At 41.8% G+C, this 13,626-nt stretch overlaps 1 protein-coding gene across 2 annotated transcripts in view; it reads left to right on the top strand.

Moving 5' to 3' along the window:
• The window catches only part of LOC130359821 (uncharacterized), an 85,804-nt gene that overhangs the window by 28,225 nt on the left and 43,953 nt on the right, over positions 1–13,626 (top strand). The window contains exon 1 of one of the 2 annotated variants that reach the window (XM_056562882.1): positions 8,499–8,614. The exons of the other annotated variant lie outside the window; for it this stretch is intronic. Coding sequence (XP_056418857.1) covers positions 8,515–8,614 — 100 coding nt within the window. The 5' untranslated portion in view covers positions 8,499–8,514. Of the gene's footprint in view, positions 1–8,498; positions 8,615–13,626 lie in introns of those variants that run through there. 2 annotated transcript variants of the gene reach the window in all.

The raw sequence follows: 13,626 nt of genomic DNA, 5'->3' as shown, positions 1-13,626 counted from the left end.
TTATACCATTGTAACCATTTTATCTAGTGACCAGTCTGCGACAAGGGCCCTGCCGCAGACCTCACATCATTTTTCCAAATAAATGTAATTTTATGCTATTTTAGACACGTTTTCTTTTTTTCTCTCTCTCTTTCTTCTAATTTTTGACCTTATATCTTTTACTCTGACCTAGCCTAGCAGGACTGCCTCCCCTTTTTACACTATTAGTACTCTTTCTTGGCACATGGGTATGTGCAACGCAGTATCCTCGGTATAGGTTTTCTCTTTTTACGTTGAGCTCCCACATTTTTTTTTATATATTTTCAAACTCCACTATGGCCAAGATCAAAGAGCTGTCGAAAGATACCAGAAACAAAATTGTAGACGTGCACCAGGCTGGGAAGACCGAATCTGCAATAGGCAAGCAGCTTGGTGTGAAGAAATCAACTGTGGAAGCAACTATTAGAAAATGGAAGACATACAAGACCACTGATAATCTCCCTCGATCTGGGGTTCCACGCAAAATCTCACCCTGTGGTGTCAAAATGATCACAAGGACAGTAAGCAAAAATCCCAGAACCACACGGGGGGCCTAGTGAATGACCTGCAGAGAGCTGGGACCAAAGTAACAAAGGCCCCCATCAGTAACACACTACGCCTTCAGGGACTCAAATCATGCAGTGCCAGATGTGTTCCCCTGCTTAAACCAGTACATGTCCGGGCCCATCTGAAGTTTGCATGAGAGCATTTGGATGATCCAGAAGAGGATTGGGTGCATGTCATATGGTCAGATGAAACCAAAGCAGACATTTTTGGTAAAAACTCAACTCGTCGTGTTTGGAGGAGAAAGAATGCTGAGTTGCATCCAAAGAACACCATACCTACTGTGAAGCATGGGGGTGGAAACCAGGATGGCTGATCCATGTAAAGGAAAGAATGAATGGGGCCATGGATTGTGAGATTTTGAGTGAAAACCTCCTTCCATCAGCAAAGGCATTGAAGATATAATGTGGCTGAGTCTTTCAGCATGACAATGATCCCAAACACACTGCCTGGGCAACGAAGCAGTGGCTTAGTAAGAAGCATTTCAAGGTCCTGGAGTGGCCTAGCCAGTCTCCAGATCTCAACCCCATAGAAAACCTTTGGAGGGAGTTGATAGTCCGTATTGCCCAGCGACAGCCCCAAAACATCACTGGGGAGATCTGTGTGGAGGAATGGGCCAAAATACCAGCAACAGTGTGTGAAAACCTTGTAAAGACTTACAGAAAATGTTTGACCTCTGTCATTGCCAACAAAGGGTATATAACAAAGTATTGAGATAAACTTTTGTTATTGACCAATTACTTATTTTTCACCATCATTTGCAAATAAATTCTTTAAAAATCAGACAAGGTGATTTTATGGATTTTTTTTTCTTATTATGTCTCTCATAGTTGAGGTATACCTATAATGAAAATTACAGGCCTCTCTCATCTTTTTAAGTGGGAGAACTTGCTCAATTGGTGGCTGACTAAATACTTTTTTGCCCCACTGTACATAATAAACACATACACACATCATCCATACATGTATCATACACGCATCTATCGTACATATACACATTTTATATACACACATCATACATACAAACATCATACATACGCACTTTTACCGTACATACACACATAATGCACAAGTAATACATGCATACATATACATACATGCATCTATCGAACATACACAAATCAGACATACACACATCATTTATACATACACACATCAAACATACAGGCATCTTACATACACATATAATACATACATACATTATATATATTTCATACATTCAGTATACAGAGCACTATAGTTGCTCAGCACTCAACCAGAAGACATCACAAATTACCGGTAGGTTCCCACTGTTAGTGAAATAAAGAGTTCTTTACATCACAAGCGAGTGCCGATCCTTTCCCTTGTGTTATCATTGTGCTATGACATCACTATGGTTCTCGGCTGCTGTGACATCAGTTTATTACCTTTTATCTCTCACAATTCTCTTTTCTATTTTATTATCGTGATTACGCTTGCATTATCATCCTGTATTCATCAACCATGCTGTTATGGGTTTTACATGTATACAATAATTTATTTGCATTTATTTGCCTTTAAAGTTTAAATTAAAAATTTTTGCGTTTTGTTTTTCCCTTCTCGATATCTACAGAGCCATATGAGGACTTTAATGATACTTTTGTTTGCATTTTTTTACTTATAAAATAGAAAAAGGATTAGGATTTATATTAGGGTAAGGGCTTTTATATATTGTAATAAACATTTTTTTAAATATTTTCTTAGACTTTTTATGTCTCTTTAGGGGACTTTTATATACATTGACTTAATTACCAATACTGATCGCAATGATCAGTGTGATCTGTGCTCGACTTGTACAGCCGGCTCAGGCTGCGTGTACAAGAAAATCTCACTGCAGCAGACATGGAGGTATTCAGGAGGCCTCCATCTTCCATAGCAACCAATCGCCACCCCGCCATTGCATTGCAGTGGTGGTGATCAGAGACTTGATAGGTGTAGACATAAGTTTGGTCTCGGCAGTTGGCATCAGATGTCAGCTGTAATATAGAGCTGACATTTGCCGCATATAGAACAAACTCGGCTAGTGAGTCTACTCCGTATGCAGTGATCACACATATAGGACCTCATTTACTAAGAGTGTGGGGTTTTTACTAGTGGGAAAAGTTGTGTCAGACTTGCAGGATTCCTCTCTATTTACTATTGTGAAAAGTTGGGAACATTTTCTGACTAGCTTTTTCTAGGTGGATATTTCCAGCCATTTATCCACAGGATTTTCTGTGAATTCAATAGTAAATCGGTCGGGTTGTGAAACCACGCCCCTTTTTAGACAAACCACGCCCCCTTTTCAGATTTTCACAGTGCAATGTCGGGTTTGTCGGATTTTCCAGGCGCACACTGTCGCACACTAGCGCAGACATGTCTCAGACTCTCTGCGCCAAAATAACCAGACAAGAACTGGTCGGTTTCAGCTTAGTAAATGAGGCCCATAATGTATGAACACACATGGGAGGTAGCTAAGAGGTTAAAAAAGTAGAGAGTTTTAAAGGAAAACGGTCATCCTGTTCACCCATTGTCACGTATGGGCAGGGAAGGAGTGCTCGCTAAGCTCACCCGCGCCCCTGTCCCTGCCTACTTGTCCGCCTATCCTAAATGATAGGCCGGCAACTGGTCGACAATCCCTTCCTAAATAAGTGAGGGGAGTCAAATGTCAACACAATAAAATACAATCCTGTCAGTTGTCAGGAGCAACAGGGAAACAAGCAACTAACAAAGACAAACTAAACATACACACATAAAGTCAATGTCAGTCAAACCGAGTCTAGCCAGGAGTGGGAAGAGGTGCCGAATCGCTATAACAAAAGTGAAGTCAGATAGGAAGCCAGAAGTCAAGTTGCCGGGTATACAAGAGAATAAGGAAATGCTAGCTACTCAGGTAATGACCAGTTTCACAGGCATCTTCCCAGTGTCTGATGTCTGGTGATATAGGGAGATGCACATGTGGTCAATCAGTAGCTAGCCACTCAGACAGCAGGGCGTAACCCGGCAACCTAGCAAACAACACCTTGTCAGCACCTGTTAACCCTGCCGGTGCTGACCGTACCCCCCCCCCCTTTTAAGAGGGGCCACCGGACCCTTAAAACAGGGTCTAGGTTTGTCTGGGTGAGAATTGTGGAATTTCTTAATTAAAGTGGCCGCATGGACAGAAGAGGCCGGAACCCATGATCTCTTCTCCGGACCATAACCTTTCCAATGAACTAAGTACTGGAGAGAATTCTGTACCCTTCTACTATCCAGTATTCTTGCGACCTCATACTCAAGCTCTCCGTCAACCTCAACCGAAGGAGGCGGAATCGGGACTGGAGACTGAGTAGGAACGTAACGTTTTAATGGAACACATTATGAATCTTAAAAGAAGATGGTAATTTTAATCTGTAACTCACAGGATTGATGACTTCAATTACCTCATAAGGTCCAATGAACCTAGATGCCAGTTTCTTAGACGGAACCTTGAGACAAAGATTTTTGGTAGATAATAAATTTAGAGACAAATTGCACTCCTCGATCTGATACAATATTTTCTGGTAACCCATGGTACCTAACAACATGCCTAATAAATAAGTCAGCAAGAATCTTGGCTGAAGGAAGATTTTTCAAAGGAATAAGATGACACTGTTTGCTAAACCTATCCACCACCACCCATAAAACAGTTTTTCCCTCAGATGCTGGCAGATCTGTCATAAAATCCATAGAAATATTAGTCAAGGGTCTCTAAGGAATAGATAATGGACACAGCTCCCCTGCAGGGCGAATCCGAGGAGTCTTAGCTCGGGCACAGACATCACAAGAAGCAACAAAAGCTTTCACATCCTTGTTCAAGGTTGACCACCAAAATTTCCTTTGAAGCAATCTCCATGTACCATGGATACAAGGATGACCTGCTAACGTAGAACAATGAGATTCCTCGATTATACGGAGGTGAAACTGACTAGGTACAAAGATTTTGCCTCTAGGAGTCTCTGGAGGAACCAAACCTTGATTATTCAAAATTTCAGATGTTAAATTGGCAGATACTGCAGAGATAAACACACCTTCTGGAAGAATAGTCTCAGGATTAGAGTCTATAGGCTGAGAAACACTGACACTTCGAGACAAGTCATCGGCCTTGACGCTCTTAGTACCCGGTCGATAAGTAATAACAAAGTCGAACTGAGTAAAGAACAAGGCCCATCGGGCTTGACGAGGATTGAGACATTTGGCTGATTCCAGAAAGGTAAAATTTTTATGGTCAGTGATCACAGTGACCCGATGAACTGCCCCCTCAAGGAAATGTCTCCACTCCTCGAAAGCCCATTTGATAGCCAAAAGTTCTCGGTTTCCGACATCATCATTCTGTTTTGAACTGACACTTAAGGGCTGGATCATTCCAACCCGAAGCCGTGCACCACTTCCGAAAATTTGCACAGTACTCCTCTGCTGTTCTCTTTCCCTGCTTAAGATTGACTAGCTGTGATTCTGCAAAGGCTGCACGGTCTGGCTCATCATAAAGAAGGCCCAAAGCAGAAAAGAAAGCATCCATTGAACTTAATTCAGGAGCTGAGGAAGGTAAGGAGAAAGCCCACTCTTGAGGGTCTCCTTGCAACAAAGACAATATACGTCCTACTCTCTGGTCCTCTGTGCTAGTAGACTGTGGTCTCATGCGAAAATATACCTTACAACTCTCTAAAAACAACAAATTTTTTCGGTCACCAGAAAAACGGTCAGGAAGATTAATTTTAGGGTCACTTGAAACAGCTGGAGTACAGACCACTGACTGACCATTAGCTGTCTCCTGAGCCTGAACCCTCTCAGCAAGAGTTTGTACTGAAAGGGTTAATCCCTGCATTTGCTCTACTAAAGCAGTCATTGCTTCCATCAAGCAGATGCAGGTAGTAGTTTGGGCCTGTGAAAATGTCACGTATGGGCAGGGAAGGAGTGCTCGCTAAGCTTACCCGCGCCCCTGTCCCTGCCTACTTGTCCGCCTATCCTGAATGATAGGCCGTCAACTGGTCGACAATCCCTTCCTAAATAAGTGAGGGGAGTCAAATGTCAACACAATAAAATACAATCCTGTCAGTTGTCAGGAGCAACAGGGAAACAAGCAACTAACAAACTAAACATACACACATAAAGTCAATGTCAGTCAAACCGAGTCCAGCCAGGAGTGGGAAGAGGTGCCAAATCGCTATAACAAAAGAGAAGTCAGATAGGAAGCCAGAAGTCAAGTTGCCGGGTATACAGGAAAATAAGGAAATGCTAATGACCGCTTTCACAGGCATCTTCCCAGAGACTGATGCCTGGTGATATAGGGAGATGCACATGTGGTCAATCAGTAGCTAGCCACTCAGACAGCAGGGCGTAACCCAGCAACCTAGCAAACAACACCTTGTCAGCACCTGTTAACCCTGCCAGTGCTGACACCCACACTAAACCCAATACACTGGGTTGTAGTGTGGATGAACCAGACACCGATGAGGGGTCACTGACAACAATATGTACTTTCAGGCCAGAGATGTGTCCCTCCAAATATTTTCTTCTCTGAATTGCGTGCTGGAGGTGGGCCGCCGGCTCAATTTTAATAATTATTGTCGCTGGTCATGTGAGCACTGAGTCAGGAAGTCTTAGCTTATTATTAGGCTTAGTGGCCAGATTTCAGGATTATAGTAAAGTAATAAAATGGAAAATGTGAAAAAAAAAAGAGGGTAATTTTCTTAGATTGCATTCCCTTTACTGGGGAGTTTTTTTTTATGTAGGGTTCCATACTATTTACATATTATACAGGATTCTACTACAAATACAAAATATGTGAACACCTTTTACACAATCTAAATGGTGCAGTCAGTGTGAGGGACCAGATATTTTCTCGTGGGTAATAGTATTGAATAGCCCTGATCCTAAACATATGCAAAAATAAATAAATAAATAAAACAACCAAAAAAGAAAAACTCAAGTTTACACTGTTACTTACTATAGTATCAGCAATAGAATTAGTTCATACTGCCACCTAGTGTGCACCCTAACAGTTCGCATGTGAACACAAGTCCTGTCAAGTGGAATTGTCAAGTGGATATTGCTACCAAAGAATTTTCTAAACATTTATGTTAAGAAATTTTCTAAGCTTGCCCTCAAATGCCAAGTTAGTAAGTTACATACTTACTAACTACACACAATTGTACTTTATACAAATGTTAAATCTATTTTCTTTTTCTTTACAATTGGTTCTGTATGTTTATGGTAAAGCAGTCTAATGGTTTTATATGTCCCCACCCCAGTACTCACAACCACTAGTGCATGTGGACTTTCTACCATAAAAACAGTAAATAAGTAGGCTGTGAGTTGGCCTAATCGAGTATAGTTATATTCACTATAGGGATCAGACCTCGGGGTTATATTAAATATTAATGGTCATCAGGGGTTGCTATATATATTTCAAAGGTACCTGTCATATGTGGATACTTAGCTTGTTAGGGATATTGGTAAGTTCTGTTATGGGGCTTGGATTTTTAAAGGGGTACTCCGGTACCACAGTTTTATGGTTATCTAGCGTGTTTGTAGTGAGTATAGCACTTTTGTAATTCACATGTTATACATCTGTCCACAGCATATATGTTTTTACTGACCTCTTTTCTGTGAGGGAAGTTCAGTTGTTTTTCTGGTTGCTTTTGATTGTCGTCCACACCTGTGGCCATGTTTGTTCACTGTTGTGGACAAGACATCAGAGCTGCGGGCGATGCTGTTTTTTTTTTCTCCTGCAATGGTGTTGCCCCTTTTCCACACCCCTGTAATGAATATTATATGAATTGTTGCGGAAGGATGGATGTCTCCTCCCGCTGTCAGCCAGCCTTGCGCCCGGCTCACAGTGTACTGAATACCCTGTATCAGCGCTGCGGCTGACATGTAACCCCTTCCCCGCCATGGGGACCGTGCACCCGCGGGGGGAATCAGGGGAATCGGCTATCATGATTCCCCCTGCGGGCGCACGGTCCCCATGGTGGGGGTATTAGTAACATGTCAGCTGCAGCGCTATCATGATTCCCCTTCGCAGGCGCACTGTCAGCTTCTCACCCCGCAGTCCCCACATCAGGGAATGAATTGTCATCCGCAACGCGCTGTCCCCACATTGGGGAAGTAATCATATGAGGAGTCCCGCGGGCGCTGCTCTCCTTCTCCCCCCCCCCCCCAATGAATTGTCATTTGCAGCGCGCCATCCCCACATTAGGGAACTAATCATATGTGACCCGCGGGTGCCTCTCTGCTTCCTGCCCTTACATGATCGGCTCCTTATATGACAGTGCGCTCAGCCTATCACCGGCCGAGGCAGGACATCGCTGCGGCCTGTGATACGCTGATGGCTCTGTGATGTTCCCATCCCCAGGATGCAGCATGAGGATCGCAGCGGAGGATCATGAGGCCTCTACCATAGCAACGGGGGAACGCAGGAAGGTGAGTGAAAGTTTATTTTGCTTATTTTTGCAGCACGGGCACAGGAATATGTAAAATTCATCAGTACAGATGTCCTTTAACCCTTGCGGGGACATCACTTTGGGGGGGAGGGCAGGTAGCAGAGCAGCGCCCGCGGGTCACATATGATTAGTTCCCAAATGTGGGGACAGCGCGCTGCGGATGACAATTCATTGGGGTGGGGGGGGGAGAAGGAGAGCAGCGCCCGTGGGTCACATATGATTAGTTCCCCCACTGACAATTCATTCCCTGATGTGAGACTTTGGGGTGAGAAGCTGACAGTGAGGGTGGGATGAGTATACTAATGAACAGGGCGGGGAAAGGGAGTGCTAAAGGGGAAAGAAAAGAAAAAAAATCTGGCCACAAACAGGGCTGGGCAGCAATGCAAAACAAGTTGGGCAGGGCACTGAAAAAGGAGACAGGCTACAAGGCATGCTGGGAGCTGTAGTTTCTAAAACAAAGGCAAAACGGAAATAGATGCTACACTACATGGACACACTTGTGCAAAGAAAGGAAAAGAAAGACAAACAAAGAGCCAGCACGAGACCAGAGATAACAAAAAAACTCACCTACAAGGGTAAGTAGAAACTGAAAAAACACATTGACCACCAGAGTACCCCTTTAAATGGGCACTCTCATTAAAATTATTTTTTGCTATTGCACTCCTTATGGTAAATAAAAAATATTTCTAATATACTTAGTTTAAAAAAAATGAAGTTTTCAATGTTTTATTTGTTCTTAAAAAAAGCTCAAGAGCACATTTTCCCCCATCTCATACACAGACTTTGGACCAAAACCCAAACACAGGAAGGGCAGCCTGGAGTACTGAGGGGGGGTCCAACCGACAGCATATGGCAGTTAAGTGTGAGAGTTATGATTGGATGGGGCTGGACACCCCCCCTCAGCACTCCAGGCTGCACTTTCTGTGTTTGGACTTCGGTCCAAAGTCTGTGTATAAGATGTGGGGAAATATTTCTTATTTACCATAAGGAGTGCAATAGCAAAAATTAATTTTAATGAGAGTTACCCTTTAAGGGATAAAAGGAATCCTCTTACTGGGCCACTCCAGGTTTTCAGGCTAGCCCAGGTATCGTTGCTTATAACAGTTTGTCATTGGGCTTAAAATCTAAAGAGGAGTTAGTCTGCAAGAGAAGTTGTGAGGAATCTGGTCCCTTGATGAGAGTTTTTAAACTGGAGGTTTGCAGCCTAAAATGGGGACATTTCAATGTATGTGAGTAACACATTTTTTTAGCTGTTGTGCTGTGTGGCTGGTAGTAAGCCACCTGAATAGACAGAGAAGAGATCTGTATAGTGAATGCTGATTAAATTCACAAAGAAAAGGCGTGATAACAGGACATATATATATATATATATATATATATATATATATCAAAAAGTATACTTTATTTAACATAAATTCAGAAAATGACAGGACATTTAAAAGAATTTAAAAAGTACATATATAATAATAACAGTCGTAGGTCCAAGAATGCTGAGAGTGATTGCTGTATTTGTTTTGTAACTGAAAAAATAAAGCACTGCCTAAATATTCCTTCCCTTTTACTGTCTCTGACTGCTAGTTTGCCTGGTTTTACGGAGCTAGACTCAGTGTGTATTATACATTTTCTTTAATTTATATTTTTATAGGAGTGGGACCAGATCTCATAGCCTGTTCCACTTAGCCAAAACATGTTTTATAGGGTTACAGACTGGTGAGTTTGGGGCCAAGGCAGTTTGGAGAACTGTTTTAGTTGTGCTCTGCCAACCTCTACTTAGTGCTCTGAGCCCAATAACATGGAATATTGTCCTGCTGAAAGATGGCACTGTAGTTGGGAAAGACCTTCTGAAGATATGGTGATATGGGTGCAGATGGTCAGTTAATAGGTCTCAATAGTGTTCATCATTTAAAAATTGCTTGTTGGTGGTGACTATGCTATATTTTTATTTTTACTTCTACTTGTATTTTTATTTGTATCAAACATCACCAGCTTTGATAATTACATGATCTGGCAAAGCACAGACATCCATCTATCAAGTGTCTTAGTAACACTTTACACAAGTATAAGTCCTTTTATTTAATTTTTTACATTTGTTTACTCAGTATCTCACTATTATGGCATGGTCACCACATCTATATAGATACTTTATTGTATTTTATATATTATATTTATGGTATTAGTCTTTGTAGAGGGGTTTATATTCAGTATCAGTATAGTATTATTATCCTGTCAACATGTGGTATAATGGTTGTGCTCATTATTTGTTCCTTGCATAATGCGGTTATTAGTGATATTGGGTGCATCATGGTATTATTTAGTTACAGTAGTAGTAATATGTTGCCTTGGTGTGGAGGCATTATTTTTTGTTTCTAAACCCCAACCTATGATAAAATCCAGTGTGCACCTCTGGTGAGTGGCCACTCACTTACTGTGGAAATACTGGGCAGTATGGGCAATGTGTCATCATGGTGTGTTCATTTAATGGGACTATTGGGCAGTCTGCCACAATAATATTGGTATCTTTTCTCCTCCTTGCTTGTCTTCAATTCAGATTGGGCTGCATATGTGAATGCACCTCTATTTTGGAGAATGTATTCTACTCTACTCTATTTAGAAGAATATTTTGACAACAATACTCTCCATTCTTAATATTACATTTCCAGAAATAATGTGAAACATAGGTAGCAAGAGAACAAAGGCTTGGTATGTGATAAATTCTTTAAAGGGGTACTCCGGTGCTAAGACATCTTATCCCCTATCCAAAGGATAGGGGATAAGATGCCTGATCGCGGGGGTCCCGCCGCTGAGGATCCCCGTGATCTTGCACGCAGCACCCCGTTAGAATCAGTCCCGGAGCGTGTTAGCTCCGGGTCTGATTACTGGCGATCACGGGGACGGAGCATTGTGACGTCACGGCTCCGCCCCGTGTGGTGTCACGCTCCGCCCCTCAATGAAAGCCTATGGGAGGGGGCGAGTCACGCCCCCTCCCATAGGCTTGCATTGAGAGGGCGGAGCGTGATGTCACAGGGGGCGGAGCCGTGACATCACAATGCTCCGTCCCCGTGATCGCCAGTAATCAGACCCGGAGCGAACATGCTTCGGAGACTGATTCTAACGGGGTGCTGCATGCAAGATCACGGGATCCCAGCGGCAGGAGCCCCGTGATCAGGCATCTTATCCCCTTTCCTTTGGATAGGGGATAAGATGTCTTAGCGCTGGAGTACCCCTTTAAGGGTAGAGGGAAGAATTTATCATTGTATGTGTATATCAAGTTATTTTTCGAGTGATCTTCATAAATTGCTAATAGCTTAGATCTACGTAAATTTCAAAGGGTGGTTTAGGCAGGAATAAGACTGTGCAAACATTTGTGGGATTGCTAAAAAATCTACAAAAATGTTAAAATGTCTAATTTGATAAATCAGCTACCACTGCAAAAGTCAAGGTGCAATTGCACAATTGACTTTATCCTAAGGAGTTTTACTAAAATGAAATAACTTAAGTGGAAAAATTTCACATATTTCACAAATTTCATTTGCTCAAAATTTGCAACACATGTACACAAAAAAGCAGTGTAAATGCAATGATAAATCCCCCCCCCCCTTTACGGGGGGGGGGGGGGTATTACAATTTAAAAAGTCTTTGATAGTTTCAGACCAGCTCTTTATACTGAATATTGCTATAATGCATATTGTACAGATTTTTATTATACTGTCATATTATATTAAGCCATATCTATTTAATCTATTACCTTTATAGTCTACAGTTATAAAATACATACGGTAGCCTACCAATGCTTAAAGGGGTACTCTGGTGCTTAGACATCTTATCCTTTGGACAGGGGATAAGATGCCTTATCGCAGGAGTCCCGCCGCTGTGGATCCCCGTGATCTTTCACGCGGCACCCCGTTTATAATAAGTCCCCGAAGCGTGTTCGCTCCGGGTCTGATTGCCGGCAACCACAGGGCCGACGGCGTGTGACATCACGCCTTTGCCCCCGTGTTACGTCACGCTCCGCCCCTCAATGCAAGCCTATGGGAGGGGGCGTGACAGCTATCACCCCCCCTCCCATAGGCTTACATTGAGGGGCAGAGCGTGACATCACATGGGGGCGGAGACATGATGTCACACGCCGTCGGCCCTGTGGTCACTTATCTTTCATGTGCCAGTTCAGTATGTATGCTACTGCCCTCTTCTCATACCCGCCTCCGTGTTTTATCAAGAAGCTACTTGTCAGGTTTCTGTTATACTGAAAACAAATTTAGAGAGCTCTTGGTTCCAGCATTCAGAGATAAACTCTCATCTCTTGGTAAAGGAAGTTAAGTGGCACAAATTCAGGATGACACAATTGATTTCTTTTAAGTTTTTGCATTCCGGTAAGTATTAGAAGATTTATTTTGTATTATACTGTACATATGAATCGTGTGTATACTAAATCTTACGTGTATTGTATTACCACAAGTTACTGCAAAGATTCATGTTGATTTATTGATGTCCATTTGAAGTAAAATAAGTCATTTCTATTCATCGTACAGTGTGTGCAGGATTTAAAGCTGCAGAATTTATGCTAATAGACTTAAACTAATTGACTTACCCAGGCATCAAATCCACAGCTTCAAATCCTGTGCATCAAATATGTGCAGGATACTAAGCGTGTAAATCGACCCTTAAAGTGAATTTTAAGTATTTTAGTAAATGTGTATAAACTGTAATAATCATACTTTGCAACATACTTTTTAACAGGCTGTTAAAACATTATTCTTCCTGATTAAATGGGGACAGCGTCTATTTCCATATGCTCATTTATATTTCTGAAATGTCCGTCTTTATTAGTGATGAGCAACACTCTCGATATTTCGCGAATATATATAGATGAATATTCGTCCTATATTCGCGAATTTTGTGTATTCGTTATATTAGCATATGTGAATATTTGCATATGTGAATATTCGCATATTCGCGTATTCGAGGAAGAAAACAGTGAGGGGGTGGGCAACTTTACTATTGGTTGCTAGGGATGTTGTTGATAACCTCTGACAAGTGTATTTGCATCATTCTAATTGCCCATAAGTGAAAAGAAGGAATCTGCAAATATTCACATTTGCGAATATGCGCATATACAAATATTCACAAATGCGCATATGCAGAAAAAAAATGTGAATATATATCAAATATATTCCCAATAATCGCAAATTTTTTATATTCCCGATACAAATTCAAAATGCTAATATTCGCGCCCAACACTAGTCTTTATGTTCGCTGTCCTTATGGATAAAGCTACAGGTAAATAAAGGTACATTGTTCAATCTGTACAAGTACTGTATGTGGCTTCTCTGGGTCCGTCAGAGGGAGAAGCACGTCAATAATGTTTGGTGTCATTCTTATTTCGTATTTTGGTCATTATTATGGTCAGTATTTTTTTTTACCAAAACCAGAAGCGAGTCCATCATATTTTCTCTGTGTTGGTCCCACTCCTGCTTTTTGCTAAAATACTGACGCATACTGACCTAAATATTATGTGTGTTCTGTGTGACCCCATTCTAATGGGTGGTGGGAATTTGCACAGGGATGTTGTGTCCACAGGTGCTACAAA

This window comes from Hyla sarda, chromosome 1, assembly GCF_029499605.1.
Source record: "Hyla sarda isolate aHylSar1 chromosome 1, aHylSar1.hap1, whole genome shotgun sequence".
In the NCBI taxonomy this organism is placed as follows: Eukaryota; Metazoa; Chordata; class Amphibia; order Anura; family Hylidae; genus Hyla; species Hyla sarda.
This window is presented reverse-complemented; position numbering and strand designations above follow the sequence as displayed.